At 38.0% G+C, this 16,522-nt stretch overlaps 1 protein-coding gene across 2 annotated transcripts in view; it reads right to left on the reverse strand.

Annotated features, from left to right (window-relative positions):
* TMTC2 (transmembrane O-mannosyltransferase targeting cadherins 2) overlaps positions 1-16,522 on the reverse strand; it is a 257,774-nt gene that overhangs the window by 107,463 nt on the left and 133,789 nt on the right. For both annotated transcript variants that reach the window (XM_063322847.1, XM_063322846.1), the window contains one exon: positions 3,746-4,574. In XM_063322847.1, the coding sequence (XP_063178917.1) occupies positions 3,746-4,493 (748 nt within the window). In that variant the 5' untranslated portion in view covers positions 4,494-4,574. The remainder of the gene's footprint in view (positions 1-3,745; positions 4,575-16,522) is intronic.

The following is a 16,522-nucleotide window of genomic DNA, read 5'->3' on the forward strand; positions in this document are numbered from 1 at the left end:
ATCATTATGATGTGGACTGCAAGGTACAAAGTGGCCTGGAGGAAAAAGATTATGCTTTTTGAAGCCAACTTTCGGTATTACAGAGAAAACTAGAGATAACAAGGCATAATGGGAACAATTATTTTGTGTGTCATTATAATTTTATATTAAACACAAGGTAATCATCACCACAGAATGACTCTCAGTCTAATTGAAAAAGATGTGAGAGCTACCACCCATTTTTAACTTTTTTGTTTGCTTTTACATTTTGGGAGGCTTTCTTCACTATCAAAGAACTCTCAAATAATGTGAGCTGTTTTATGTCAGTTGGGCTGCTCATTAAGTTGAAGGCAGCACAGAGAAACACTTGCGCCTTTCCCTCCCTAGTGTCAAAACACGTATACAGCCACTTCTGGATCCATAAACTACATTAATCAATCTTGCCTATTTTTCCCTCAAGTGCTGACAAACCATAACGAGGCAAGCCTCAGATCACTTTAAAGATATTTGAAATACTACTCATAAGCAAAACGGCAGATGAACAAGCCGAGTAACAGATGCAGCCAAGGCCATCCCAAGTCTTCCTATGACTCCACCAGCTAACGGCCGGCAGCTGCCCGCCGCACAGCGGGGCAGCCAGGAAAGCCGGCATGTACGTGTCACCACCTTCTACTTACTTGACTCTCCCATGGTGTATTTTGGGATTCTTTGAGGGATGAGCCTTGTACAGTGCTTTTGAGTATTTTTCGACATTGTTAGTGATTGACAAGAGCAGCCTGGAGAAATGTAAATTACAGAAAGGCTGTGGCTGCCTGCGGGGGGTAGATGCTTTCTCACCTGAGGCAGAAAGCTTTTCCTCTGCCTGCAAGGTGCCTGTGAGGGGCCAGAAGAAAGCGCTGATGAGGCATCGATTGCCCATTTCTTCACTGAGGATTGAAGATGGAGAAGCCTCTGAACAACTTTGCCTGTAAATCCCACAGCAGCAGAGGAGATTATATTCTTACACATACTAAAATGCAGAGGACCTGATTATAAACCATCACCATGTGACATAACTCCATTTCCAAAGCAGTTCAGTTGCATTAGTACACAAATGCACCTGTGCTAATAGCTTGCCTCTCAAACGACCTTATTAGTACAGCACATCAGCTCAATGTTGTTGCACGGCATCCAGACACACAGGGGCTTTCATCCTGCTAGGCCAGAATACAGATGGAAGTGGAACAAAACACTCGGCGCCTTGCTTGAGCAACGCCAGTCTTCGTGCATTTCTACTTCTTTATCAGTTCCCACACAGGAAGTTTTAGAAGGGATCCCTCTTTGCTTTTTAGCCTAGGACAGAAGAAGCTCTTGTTCAGAAGCTTTTTGCAGGAGGACTGAGGAAAAGCAGAACCATCAGGGAAAATGATCCCGCCGCTCAAAAATGATCAGAAGTAAGAAAATACTCATGAGGAGAAACAACCGCAAGTTGAGGGAAACAGAGAAACAAGGAACGTCAGCCTCTTCTTAATAGCCTAAAAGGAAGGAGAACACTTCTCCACTCTACTGTTTGACTGAGCAGTCCATTGTCTCACTGTCTGAATAGCCTATTTATCACTAGCTTTCATAAAACTAAAAAAAAACCAGGCAAACAAAAATAAATTGTTTTTCCTACGTCAACCTCATTTAATTACTGAAGAGTAGTTTGAATTGTTGATCTTCTAATGCTTTGCCGGGATTGGCAGCCAGTCTAGTCCAGTCAGGCTTGCCTGATTGTATGAGAAATAGAAAATAAAATTAGCATAGTCAAAGCCAGGGATAATCTAGGAAGTATTCACAATAACGAATAGAGTTGGGTGACAGGTCGCTTTAGCTGGGATTTTCAGATACCCAGCCTTGTTACAATGTGTGTGGGCTAGTAAATATTCAGCAGAAGTTTAACAGGATATTTTAAGGAGATTTACAGTCAGCTCAGTCATGTCTATATCATCACACTGACATGCTGTCTTTGCTTTTGCATATCTTACAAGAAACTTAATGTCAGCTTATATGGCAAGAAACCAGACGATCACATATACATAAGTCTGTGCATACTGAGACGTGTACGATGAAAATAGCTCGCCTTGTCTCCTGAGAGCATAATACCCAGTAGTTTAGTTTCCAGACAACACTACAGCCAATCCTACTATTGAACAAAAATTAGAATTATTTTTTTTAACCACAAAAACTGGCTCAAAGCAAGCAGACAACTATTAATACAGTCTAGGATATATGGGGATCTCCACCAAGGATAAAAATGGAACACACATTAACTATTTAATCAAGTGCACACATACTCTTTTCTTTCCAATAAACGCCAGTGTTTTAATGCAAGCTTTATATCATCACTAAACTGGTAAGTCTCATAGCATCATATAATCATTCCAGTGCACTATCTTGCTGTTCGTTTCTTGCCCTCCTGCTCTAGTTTTGAAAAAAAAGTAAAAGAAATGGGATGTGCTTGTTCATGGTTAATAAAAAGTCACTTACTGCAGCAATAAGTTTAAGAATTTTACCTAGGGCAACAAAGCATATGAAGAAGAGTTACAAATACAGACTGACGTCTGACAAGCTACTATAATGCTGCTTTGCAAGGCATCTTATCTGCCATATCTACTTTTTCCACTCCCTGTCAGCATTTGCCTCATACTATCACAGCTTTTAGACTATGGTATGATAACTGTCTAACCAAGAAGCACACCTCTGTCAGCAGATGACTTTGCATCATATAATGGGCTACTGAGCAAAGAACTGGAAAAACTCAAATGCAATATGGTCAAGCGCTGTCAAATTTTTCTTTACAGAAAGGCAAAGCAATCAAGTCATCCCTTCTCACTTCTGATGAATTGTAAATAACGAAGGTTTAGTCAATGCCTACATTGCACTCACAGGTGGTATTTTGACCGTTCTCATATAAACTTGTTCGTGTGCCAAGAGTAGTACAGCCAGGCATCAAGGACTTCAGGATTGCAGCTGGATCTGCCGTATATGCTGAAACCACAGAGCCACAGCTAAACATTGTTACTGAACCCCAAACTAGCTGGTTTACTGCCTCTTTGGATGTGTTTACACTAGGTGTAGTCACATTTCATTAAGGTATAGATACAACCTTTGAGAGAAGTAGCTGGGCAATGTTACGAATAGCTGACATTTAGGTATTAACGTGAAGGCATAACTATTTGACAATAACTCTTTACAGTACTTGTATGCAGGAGGAACTGCAGTCATTTCCTAGACTGAATGACATGACCTCATTTCCTCATTTTTATTATGTAGTATTGACGTTATTTGCATCAGGTGAAATAAAAAAAAACAGCACCTCCCTGACGCTGTCCTTTACTATTTCTCATATTTTCTAGTCATGGAGAACAGAACATTCGGTGAACATATGAAAAACCTTCATTAGCGTGATAGACATCAGACTCCAAATGGAAAATTACCAGGGTGGAGTCTGTAATACTAGTAATGCCTCTTTAATTCCAAAATACAGAATTAGGATCAATGAAAAACAAAGTAGCCTCTTACCTTAGGGTCTCATTTTCTCCATGTTAATGCCAAACCTGTAACACCTAATCAAAACACATTCCTGCTTTTCCTCATTTTTTACTACTGTACATACTACTGCCACTTAAAAGGACATTTCCTGAAGTGATATAATTTTTTTAGATATAGTTGATAAAATCAGACAATTCAAAGGCAAAGACAGATAGGAATAAATAAAACATTCACTATAAAGAGCAGAAATTACCTTTAGCAGGGTTTACTTTTATCCCTGACCTATACAGCATCTCCTCATTCTGCCAGTCCCCATTCCTGACCACAGTCTTGAGTCCATAGAAAACAATTAATGCAGCTGTGGAACAAAAAACCAAGTTCTTCAGACAGCGCTTTTGGGCTTTGACATAAAGGGCCCTGATACCTACTGTAACCAGCAGGCAGAAGCCCATACTAGGAACATACAGCACACGCTCTGCTATTACAAAGCCAACATAGAAAAATAGGTTTGTGGCAGGAACAAAGGGCACTATTAACAAAGACAGAGACAGAATGACAAGGTTCTCAGTTGAAGGAAGCTGCAGTTTCTGCATTTCATGCTTTTTTATACCATTCTCTTCTTTTGATGCAAAGCTTGACTTCACCTCCAGTGTCTTGTACTCTGTCTCTAAGTGGCAGCTATGCCCATTAGCATTCTGCTTGCCATTCATTACAGTTCTCCCGTTGCATTCTCTCTCATTGCTGGAGCCCTTCAAACTGAAGTAGGCAAGGAGGAGGAGTCCAGCATAGAAGGCCACAGTGTGTAGATTCCTCCAGTCACTGACTGCTTTCAGAAGAGGCACGGCATCCATAGACCAGTCAAAGCTGAGGGTATCTGGGCACAGCAACAGCCAGAGGTTCTTTGTTGGCAGGTAAAAGAAGGTCAGCGTACGTGTGAGAAAACTGTCCGAGTCAGCTGCTGGATTGTCAGAATTGGAAAAACTTGGTGGCTTGTTGCCCATCCAGTATAAGCGGACACCCAGCAGTGCAGTCCCCCAGGAGGTCAATAAACCAATGCTGAAGAAGAGGGTCAAATTCTTTCTCTGAAAGAACAAAACAAAACAAAAGACCCATCAGTATAAATTAACATCAGGTGTTTAATTCTGTAAATTATAAACAAAAGGAACCTAGAAATATCAGATACATTTTTTTTTCCTTGATAATGGAAACAAGCACTATAGAACTTCGTTGCTGACATTTGCATCACGAAATGTTGGGATATGATATTGACCATAGACTAAAATAATAGGCTCTTTCATTTAAGCTATATCAAGCTTGTATCAGAGTCAAGCCTTTAAAGATCTTAGGGCTGTCGGTCCTTGCTTAAGATTTAGTTGTGTAACCCTTTGAAAGCCCTTTATTTTAGAGAAATTTTTGGAACCTTACAATAGTTCCTACATAACCTCCAAAATCCTTTCTTTGCTCCTAGCTGTGGCCAAAACACCAGTTTGCCTTAACTATTTTTAAAGTTTAAAGAATGTTCTAGTTCTGTTTTCCCTAATTAAAGTCTCCTCTACGGTATTTCACCTGAGAACCAAATAAACTTTCCAAGAAGGCAAGAGAGGAAATCAGACACAGATTCCATGTTTAGGTCTTCCAGCTCCTACCTATTAACTACAGTGACCATTTGGATCCTTCAGATCTGCCTACTACTGAAAGCCGCACTTCATTTTGCATCTTACAGCCAAACAGTATATTGGGGTTTTTTCTTCAAGCACACCATTTTAATAAGAGCTCTAAAACCTTTGACATTTTCATACCCATCTAAATAATATCATGTGAAGCATGCAGCTGCCTCCACCTGCCCATGTCATCATGCTAGCAACTCCAAGAACCTCCACTTATTTATGGAATAACTCAACATTTGCCAGCTGGAGCTCCTTTTTGCGTTGCCTCCCACCACATCCAAAAGTGCTTACTTATTCAAGTGCTTGCAGAAACATACCACTTCTGCCTAAATGAGAATCAGGAATCAAGATTTTCTCACCTATTTCTAGGACTGATGAGCTTAAGTTCTGCTCTCAATTATATTGGGCACCCTAAATGAAACCTGTTTTGGATTACTCTCTCTGCAGAAGAATCTGTAAAAGCTAAAATACGTGTATTTTTATATTTCAACTTCTCAGGTGCCTTTTGTAAGAAAAGAAAAACTATTTGCCAAATAGCTCCAGATACAGCATAAGCACTTTGATAATCTTTCCCCCCATTATTACAAAGAATTATTTGTCAATCATTTTTCATTTTATTAAGTCTGTTTTTTCCATCTCACACTACACATTCCTGGGATGGTTATTCAATATTTCCTCAGTTATTCAGAAGCAGGACCTCACACTGGAATGTTTTATCATATTTCTTTCAAACAGCTCATTTTTCTTCTTTGTGGGGGGACTCTCCCTCAATATCATGAAATACAGATGATTGTGTTGCTCCATTTTAGATCAATTATCAATAGTTTTCTACCATCAGGTTACTGATGTTCCAGTAACAAGACGTGGTCTAGTCATCATAATTTATCTGCTTACCTTATGAAGAAATTTATTCTTTTTCATATGTCTATAGAGTTTCTCCTTGTGATGTTTAAAGTATTTTATGGCAGTTAGACTAATTCATTCAATTTTGAGGCAATAAGGAATAATTCAATGGAGGCATTAGTAGGGAACAAAGTTATAATGAGAATATTTACATACTTGTATCAGAATCTCCTAAAAATGCTGGCAGTTTTATACATGAAGCAAAGCGTGAGTCCACATATTTCATTTGCCGTATTAATTCCAGTTTGATTTATTAGCTTTTGTACATTTCTATATCCTGGAAAATCAACATTTTTTTGGTAATAAATCAATCAAAACCCACATCTACACTTTTAGATGAATATATTCCCTGGAAAACCTACTGTAACAACCTACTTGTGTTTGTAAGCTGGTTAATACTTCACAACTCATCTCAGATACTGTTTCATCCCTGCCTGCCAGGACTGTTTAAATGCTTTTAATGTTATAAAGCTGTGTAAACTGGTTATCACCAAAACTCCTAACTAAGTTTATATTTGGAATAAAAAGATTATTCAGATTTCATGGATCTGCATGTATGCCCTCATAGTAGAGCCTTATGTCCCTGGTTCAACTTGTCCTTTCATTCCTGTCATATTTTGCTACATGAAAAATTTTCTGCCCACCCCTCTGGCTCAATTATTTTCAAACTCATTTCCTTCAAACATGCACATAAACAACTCTCAAATGTTAAATGTGACCTTTTTGCTCTTTTTATACACCCTTCTATAGTCTTGTAAGAGGAAGCAGCTTAGAAAGAAAGAGGCAGGGAAGTAAAAGATAGGGGGGTTTGTTCATTTGTGGTGTTTTTTTTGTTTTAATTAGAAATTCAAAGCAGGTCTTTGCTGGAAGACTATATACCACTCGAAAGATTAAGACATCCCAAATGCTAAGCAAGTGAAACTTGATTAACAGATGAGAAGAGAGCTTTCATGGATTGCTTAGACTACTAACTTTAAAACTGGAAGAAAATCTCTCTTTCCTAAAGATCTAACAATTGCACTTTTCAATTAAATGCAGAGAAAGTTCACATTACAAAGTTCTTTGACAAAACCATGTTAGAGCAGATACGTCGTTTCTCATGGATAATAGCAAAACCTGCTAAAAACTTTCAGGTCTTCTTCATACATCATAAAACAGTAACAATGAAAAGCTTGCCTCTTGCTCCTAGCCCTAGAATGCAAATAATCTGTACCTCAGAGCTAATCCATCCTCACTGCTGGAGTAACTACTTGCAGCCTCTCTTTTAAGCTTAAATTTAAGATCTGTAAGGTCTGGATCTTCACACTTCCTGGTTCTACAAAGAACACAACATTTCTATATGCAGTATTGTGTTTCATGCTTTAATAAAACTTCATTTAAAAAAAAATAAAAACAAATTTACACCAACGTCAAATGAAATATCTAAGTGTTCACTCATGGAGCTCAGAGATATCCAAGTAGGTGGTTTTCTGCAGCCTATCTATTTATCATGCTGTAAAATACTAGTTAACTAGAGAAGGAGCTCTCATGGATACTTTAGCTTAATTACCTGACTACAGAAGTGGAGTGCAAATATCCTCTTGTTGCCTCAGACACAAATGGTTTGCGTCCTTCCCCAGAAACTATTTCAGACATGGATCTTCTCAAAATCCAGTAGCTTTACATCTTTTTAAAATTAACTACAGGTTAACTACTGCTACCAATATACTGCGTAACACTGACATGCCATTACGAATTTTCAGATTTCAAAGGACTCGGTCTAAAACCAAGACTAAAACTGTCACTAACACTTAAACTTCTGTCACAAAAATCAAAGTAGGATGCCTTTTTATTATTATTTTTTTTTTAATCACACATATATAGTGCTGGCTCAGAAGGGGAATGACAAACTCATTCCCCCTTTTCTGTCTCTCAACACTCATGATTTTTGCACAGCTTTTATCCCTCTGTACTAATATAGTCAGAGATAATTAGAAAAGCTTAGCTCACATTTAGGCTTCACTTTCTTCCAGGCTTTGTATAGCAAACCAAAGGAAAAAAACCAAAACAACCAACTGGTTACAGCAATTTATTAAAATTAAATAATATAATTAGTTCCCCAGTAGACTTTTGCCTGCAGAGAAAGTGCTTTCAAAACGAACTCTGCTCAGACAAGCACTTTCACCAGCAACTCTTCCTCTGAGCCTCCTGACAGCCTGTGCTCCTCCAACTGTGTACATTTAGAGTAACCCAGCAGCAGGAAGAGATCCTCTGTAATGCTTGGCAGAAAGGATTTGGATTACTGTACTCATGAGTCCTAATCCAGCCCATCTGCCATATGTTTTGACACCCCCATAAATCCTCTAACCTTTCATAAGTAGTCATTTTCATCTGGGGAAAAAATGAGCACTGATTTAGATCAGACTTAACATCTCTCCTGCCTGCTAACAGTCAAGTACCAGCACTACAATTTTAGTGTTTGTGACTGCAGAAACCTTTTTCATCTCCCCACGAAAATCCATCTGCATGACCCACCCACATTGCACATTTCCCTTGCATTAAATGTTAATTCCTCACTCCGTTATACTGCTCTTAAATATGGCACTGCAGCAAATTTCTTGATTGGGCAGCCCCTGCCAAAGCTCACTCATCACCTAAGTGGTATCCAAAGGATTTTCAAAGGACGCTGTTCTTTTAACCTCACCTTGTCCATTTCACACAGCAGCATTAAATACAGTACACGGTCAAGACAGTCCAGATATCAAAATCACCAGGGTTAACCACACACAAAATGTTATTTTTAGAACTCAAGAAATGCAGAAAGTAGTTAAGTCACAAGGCATTACTCACAGGAGTTTCTTTTCCAAGTTAGAACTCCTTGAATATACATTGGCTTGAGAACCGGGGCTTCCCAAAGTAGCAAAATGCTGCCAAATCACTAGACTGACAGTGTCTCGTTTCCAGGATAGGTAGAGGCTCCTGGATCACAGCTCAGATGAGTCTGAGCTGAACTAGAGTTCAAAACACATCCACACCAGGGGCAAAGCTATTTGACACAACTCCTACTTGAGTATGGGCTGGAAGGGGTACTGGGCTTTACAGCTCCCTCTCCACCTACCCAGTTGGTTCCTACTCGCATGACCCGCTAAATGAGATTCACTCATTTACACTGGTGATACAACAGCAGCTGGCCTAAAGGTCGTTTTTTTTCTCTGAGTTGGAACTCTGCCTATAGCTTATCCAATATTGTGACCAACTATACATATTAAATGACATTTACTTCTAGTGTTATGAACCCACACAATTTTTCCTCAACAATGGAGTTGGTACATTCATAAAACAACTGAAGATTATGTGTACATATTTTTATTGCAATTAGCAAGTAGCACAAGCTAAGCAGTCCTTATGGCTGCTGACTTGCCTTACTAAAATTTAAACTGAGTTATAAATATGGGCATCTAAAATTGCCCAAAGTCTTCCTTTAAAAAATCTTTAATTCTTTAATATGAATCTTTAAATTAAAAAAAAAAAAAAAAACAAAAAAAAAACCAAAACAAAAAAAAACACCAAGAAAACACACAGCTAAACCTCTAACCTCTCAGCTGAGAGACTGATGACTGCCTAAAGCTACACAAGTATGAGATGTGGAACAAGTAGTTGGCTCTTCTTCAGAGAAGCATCAGGGATTATCACAGATCACAAGCAGCATAGTTTAAAAAATGCTGCTAAATAGGTAAAACACTATACTGAGACTACAGATGAAAGCACACCCTTCGAGACATGTGAAGTAATCCTTCCACTCTTCTCAATAGCGGTAAATCCTAAAAGTGTCTGATTCCAGCACAGAACTTTCACAAATAAATGGAGGAACTGGAGTGAGGTCAGAAGAGGGCAATGATACTGATTAGTGATCTAGAAAAACACATCCCATGAGGAAAAAACGAACGTATGCTGTTTAGACACGACAGCTGCCTTCTAGCACATAAATGACTGCTGCAAACAGGAAAGGAATAATCTGTTATCTATATCCATGTCCAAAAGAATAATAAGCTTCAGTTCAAGAAAGGAAGATTCAGGTCAGCTATCAAGAGACACTTTCCACTGTCTGATATAGGGATGCACTGGAAAAATTTGCCATGGAAGTTGGCTCTGTGGCTTTATGCTGCCTTTAAGAATAAATGAAACGTGTAACTTTTCGGAAAGATAGAAGTATTGTCAGTCCTGAGTTAGGGACAAAATAACGCACTGTATGGCCTCTTGAGGTAACTTCTGGGCGTAACTTCCTCTGATTACCATAACAGTATCATCAGCATTTCTACTGAAAAGAAGCATACTTTTCTCTCTTTGTGACCTTTTAGAGGATAATCCATCCATGCTCTGGTCATTTCTGCATTAAGTACTAGAGCTTCCTGCAGTCCTACTTTGTCTTAACATTTGTTTCACTTCCCTCCAACTCAGGCAAAATGTTAGTTAATATGATCCTGGTGTTTTGTTCGCCCAGTCACATTAGCACCTTCTGAACATTTCTAAAATCCACTTCTTACAAACTAACACTTCTTTTTTTCCCCAATCACCCACGCTCTTAAGATATTATCTCATCCTAGAGCATATTTCTTACAAACTACTGTGTATAAATACTTCTGCAAAGCAAAAAAAAAAAAAAGAAAAAAAAAGGCAAAGAAAAGATTAATTATAAACATTCTGGGGCAGACAATTAATTATTTCTAACCTGGACACAATAATGTAAAAACTGCATTTTTTTTCTTGCTACATTTCCTCTTCTGCCCTCCTCAGCTTCTCCATAAGCATCCTTCTACCCCCAGACATATGCATACATGACTTTGCAAAAATAAAAATAAAACACATAGAAAGAGAGATATTTTGTGCTGAGAGCTTTAGCGCAACATCAAACACTGTAAATATTGATTTCTATTTGTAATAATAATAATTAAAATTAAAAATATCAAGCTTTCTGGTTAGTAGAATAGTGCCATTGATGTCAGCAATTTATATCAGTTAACGGCCACCTCTCAAGCTCACCAAGTGACAATGCTACCAGCAATACTGACTCAAAAAGTTGGCATTATAATGTTATAACTTCTTGATAACTTATAAGACAGAAAAAAAAAAAAAGGAATAAAGAGTAAACGTAAACAATCCAAGTAAGACTCTGTAAAAAGCTATGAGCACATATAATGAGATGAAAAACATGCTTGAAATTTTTAAAAACTCTTATTACCAACATGCAAAGAAACCCAATTAGCATACACAACTGCACGATGTGACAGAGCAATTCATATAAATTCAAAGGGAACCAAGGGAAAATTCCAGCTGTGTAAAAGAGCACCAGTTCGCCTCTGTGGTGTGAACAAGGAAGCAGGACAGTGTCAGAGATGAGCGGCGCGGCTGCGGTGGGCAGCATGGCTCAGCATGATGCTTGAGCAACTTGATGAGTAGCCTGCAGAGCCCTGAGGAGAAATGAAGCTTTGCCCAAGTCCTGGAAAGGCAAAGGCTGTATCTGCTGGAATAGCCAGGCTGGCCTCTGGAGTAACAAACACACCTGAAAACGAGTACCCAAGGCTGAGGCCAACTGTAGCATTTTTATCTCCTACACCATACTAAGTAAATCTCACCTGACAATGCTTTTGAACTACTCATGCTGTACAAAGTGTTGGCAACTTACTAAAGCCCTGCTCACCTGAACAGATGGATATGCATTTTTGCTTCTAAAGGAGGTTTGTTCCGCTCTTCTGTACAACGTACAGGCATGCTTAAGGAAAAATGGAAGCAAGGTATAAAATGGCTCTTAGAGCACATACTGCAATCCTACCTATAAACCTACCGCCAAAAATTATTATGCCACATTTCATATTTCCTACACTAATAGGATGGCAATAAAGGAAAATTAAAGCCTAAAAGCTGGTTTAATATGCAGTGGGGAAAAAAACACTGAATGTAAATAGACACATACTTTTTAACTAACTAAAGCAAACAGAAATGGATTTTATGAGCAAAAATGTCATTTAATCCCAGATTCAGCCTCTGGCAATGACTAAACAACTTTATCAATCCAGGAAGAAGGAAGTAATCAATAACCAATTTCTGTATATGGGATAAATAGCAAGTTCGTTCTAGTTTTGACAAAATAAGCTATCTAGGTGCAATAGAAATCCATCAGCTGGAAGCCCATCGAGCTACAAAAGTCAGTTTCTACAGTGAGTCACAAGAAGCGTCTTATGTGGGGGTTTTTTACTCCCTTTGCAACTAAAAAATAGAGGTGTTTTGTTTGTATTATTTGTACCTTTAAAATATAGCAAGAGAACAAGAGGCAAAATTATCTTCAAACTATATTCATAACAAAGAAAATACATTACAAATTTTAACACTTAATTATAATTCTTCTAGTAAAGCTTAAACACCTACAACATTTTCAAAGAGAAACACAAATAATATTGAAAGTCCACATGAAATACAAAACCTGCTTATCAACTCAGAAGGTGCTTTATATGATCAAGGAAGATTCATTTAAGATCATACAAGTAGTCCTTATTTCCTTTGAAAAAAAAGAGTATTTAAAGCTGTTTAATGTGCAGATATTTTATTTTCGGATTCCAGTGGTTCAGCAAGATAGGGGAAAAAAAATTGTGAAGTGACTCAGAACATATTTGTGTGAGAAACTGAACACAATCTATGTTGTGATTAAAGAAATTATTAAAAAAAAATAAATCCCACCCACCCCCATCCTTCTACACCTACCCACCCACAAAAAATACATCTATTTATGAGGTGGTACAAGAGGATGGCCAAAAGACACTCACAAGTAGCGCAACTGTTATACCTGAAGTCAGTACCCTTAGAAGCAGCAAAAAATTTCATAGTATCAGCCACTTATACTAGTCACTTATTTCAGATGCAGTGCTTATTATAAATAACAGCTTAAGGACATCTCCTACGGTCTGGATAAAACCTCTATATAATTTCTACTTATTCTATGCTACAATAGCATCGCATTTCAAACAATGGTAACCACAACGAACTGGAGAAGCTAAAGGCAATGTAGCAATGACTATTAGTCTCAGAAAGCCTTCATAAATGTGACTTACAGTGAGAACTACATACCTTTGAGGTTCAAAGTATATATGCTTCAATGTTTGAAGAATAACACAACGGAGAGGAAAAAAAATATAGAAGAAATTAAACAAACAACCTTTGTAAAACCTGACCAGTAAGTACTGCAATCTCAGAGAAGCAAGACTGGGAAAATTAACATTTTAATATCAATTTCATTTGTCCCTCTTTTTCATGAGATCAAGGTAGTCTCTTACAGAATCGGTTATGCTCAAAGACTAATTTGAAGAGATCTTGCTATGTCCTGTTAATTACTAGGGAAGTTTTTTATATTCATTCCCTACTTAATACACTAAATGGAAACAGGAATGAATACCTATTAGAAAATGGGTAGAGAGAACAAATTAAACTTTTTGCAGCAAATAGCACTGGCTAGCTATATAAGTAATGACTACCCAATGATAGCAAAGACTGTTGCAAAGATATCACAGGAATAGAAATGCACAAATATAAGAATATTTAGCCAATAATAAAAACTGCAAGCATTTCAGTAGACTTCCTCAAAAGCATGTTTGATAAAAATGATAGAACACCTTCAATTGAATGTCCTCTACTCTGATTCCCACATATGAAATATGAAGATACTTAAAAAAAAAGTGTTAATTTTTTCTGCCCTTAGCCTAGATACCTTCTTAAGGGGTATTTAAAAGGATATTTAAGCACAGCTCTTTTAAAAACATGAACTGTATTATTAGGGTCTGATCCAGAGACAGACAGAGTTAAAGGTAAAGCAATTACTGACCTCAGTAATGCAAAACCAAATCCTTAATAATACAAATAAAGATAGATGAAAAATGGTGAAGCAGAATATGGATGACAAAACTTACTTCATATCATGGGACTGTAATTGACATGGTGACTCATTACTCTCCATTAAGCTAATGTGAAGAAATAAGGCAGTTAGCAATCTCCTGTGAGCCAATAACAAGATACTTCTCAACCAAATTATTAGGGGGTAAAGTACTTAAAAGAGGTCAATTACTGGTACTGTAAGAGGTACCCTGAAGCCCCTCAACTGATTACATCAAACTTACTTGAAAGCCTGCACAGTTATCTTGTTTAGCTTATTATAAGATCTTTAATATTTCCCGCTGGGTGATGATGTGTGCTCAAATCAGTTTAGCTGTAAAACAATCCATCCTCTCTGAAGGGAACTAAAAACTATATATTCTTTTAGAAGAAACGAAGATATTTATTTTTTGTTAAGCACATCCAGTACCATTATCAAAACATTTGTTTTAAATAACAGCTTTTTGGACAAAACAAAGGAGGAAGAAATAAAAATGATGCAAATGGAAATAATTTTGCCTGCACACATGCATCCATATTCACACACGCACAGAGAGCCTTCCTTATTAATTCCTGGTTTGTAGGCCCAATGCATTGCAAACGTGTTTCAGGCATCGAGGAAGTAAACGCAACACTCTTTCCTGAGCACGGCTCTGGTGCAAACAGCCAGCCATTATAAAATTCATTCCAGTCTCATTAACAAGTAAAGTTTGGAAGCACAGCATTTTGGAGCCATAAAGAGATGATTTATAATGAGACTACACTCAGTGGGAAGGCCGAAGTACAGCAGTTCTCTCTCCAAGTTATCATAATAGAAAGCTATTTAATGAGTGTGGGATTTCTTCAAGAATTCAAAAAAAGGCAGGATTTGGAAAAGGATGTGTTACATTATGCAGACACCCACATCACTGAACATTTCTGCTACAGTAAAACCATCAAAATAAAAATCCTCGAAGTAGTTGTTCCTATGTCGAGCTTTTGGCTTCTTTTTAGTAAGTGCTTTCAAATGTAAAACACAGATTTGTAGAGATTAGCAAATAGACATAATTCAGTATATAAAACTTAGCAAGGTTTAGCGAACTAAACTAGGTTGCCTAAGGTCAGGCACTCCATAGTGTAAACAAGAAAAAAATTGTGCCCTGAAGCAAGACATTGGCTGGCAAAGCAGCCACAAAAGAGCAGAGGGGTAACTTTCCTCCATGAAATCAGCAGAAGCCTGCGGCAGTTACCTGCCTCCTTACAGCACTCTCCCCTGCAGGGGAGCGCTAAGTATGCTGGTGACCCAAACTCAATTCCACACAAACCTGAGTCCTCCCCTTAATCCAGTCCAGATGAAAGCTACATCCACCCCCTAATAACGTTTTAGTTTGTTTTTTTTTTTTTAAATAAATTTCAGTAACCCATATGCCATAATCTTCATGCATAAATTAGACACATAAGAGCTCTGTGTGTTAGAAATTAATCACCTGGCTTTCAGATTACATTACTGAGTTTGCTAATGAAGGATGGCAGTGGGAAGGAGAAGACAGTGGAGCAGAATATGCCAGACTTTTTAAAATCAAAATGCAGGCATAACTGGACTAACACTCAAATAACGTTTGTTTTCTAACTAGTAAATTCAGACTGTGGCTTTTTCACAATATGAGAATTTAAACAGCAATGCTACTTGAGGAACTTCTGTTTATTTGTTTTCCTACAGTTTTCAGGGTGATCAGTTCCTTGCACAAAGTGACAGCCCAGTGGAGGGAACAGCGTATTGGGGTGGAAAGCTGAAGGAAGCGGTGTGACTTCATTAAGCCATGACTGCTACCAAAGACACCTATCAAACCATGACTTCCAAGAATATCACTAGGACGGCTGCACTCTTGGTATGCACTGTAGCGAAACACACACACATCCCTGCTTCTTCAGCATAATGGCAATACTTACATGAGAGCAGTTACAACTATCATATCTTAAGCAGTAACATTTTGTTTTTCTAAGTCTTGAAATAAACCAAAGCAGCGCTAAACTTAAAATAACTTACATTAAAACAAGAAGTCCTTGAGCCATCATGCACAAAGAAGGATTACATGGCCACAAAATTCCCTCCCGCCTGGCAGTCTTAAGCATGACCATTCTACAAAAGCTGCTTGTTTTCAAGGTCAGTACAGAAGTTACCCAAATATCATGCTAGTAAAGGTCCAAACTCCTTAGTCTTGCAGAAAGTTGCGTGATACATTTCCTTAACCCTTGGAAGTATGCACATTTTCAGCTCCGTGATAATCTTTAAATAGTAAGATGAACTTCACTGCTAGTGTTTTGTCTGTGCTTCAAACCATCTGCCCCACCTACAGAGCCACCATCATCTCATCATTCTCCTGTCAAAAGCACCTTAAGACTCTGTCTTAAACCTTCTCCATCTCTCGCTCATGCATGAAATAGCTATCCTCAAATAGTTCCAAAAAGTGGAGATTCTTCCAAAGTTTTTCTACAAGTACTATGACGAAATGCACCTGATACCAGATCAAGATGTTTCTTCTGTCACCAGTTCTGACACAGATATTCTGAATTCCATTAAGCAG

The sequence above is a fragment of the Chroicocephalus ridibundus genome, chromosome 1 (assembly GCF_963924245.1).
Source record: "Chroicocephalus ridibundus chromosome 1, bChrRid1.1, whole genome shotgun sequence".
In the NCBI taxonomy this organism is placed as follows: domain Eukaryota; kingdom Metazoa; phylum Chordata; class Aves; order Charadriiformes; family Laridae; genus Chroicocephalus; species Chroicocephalus ridibundus.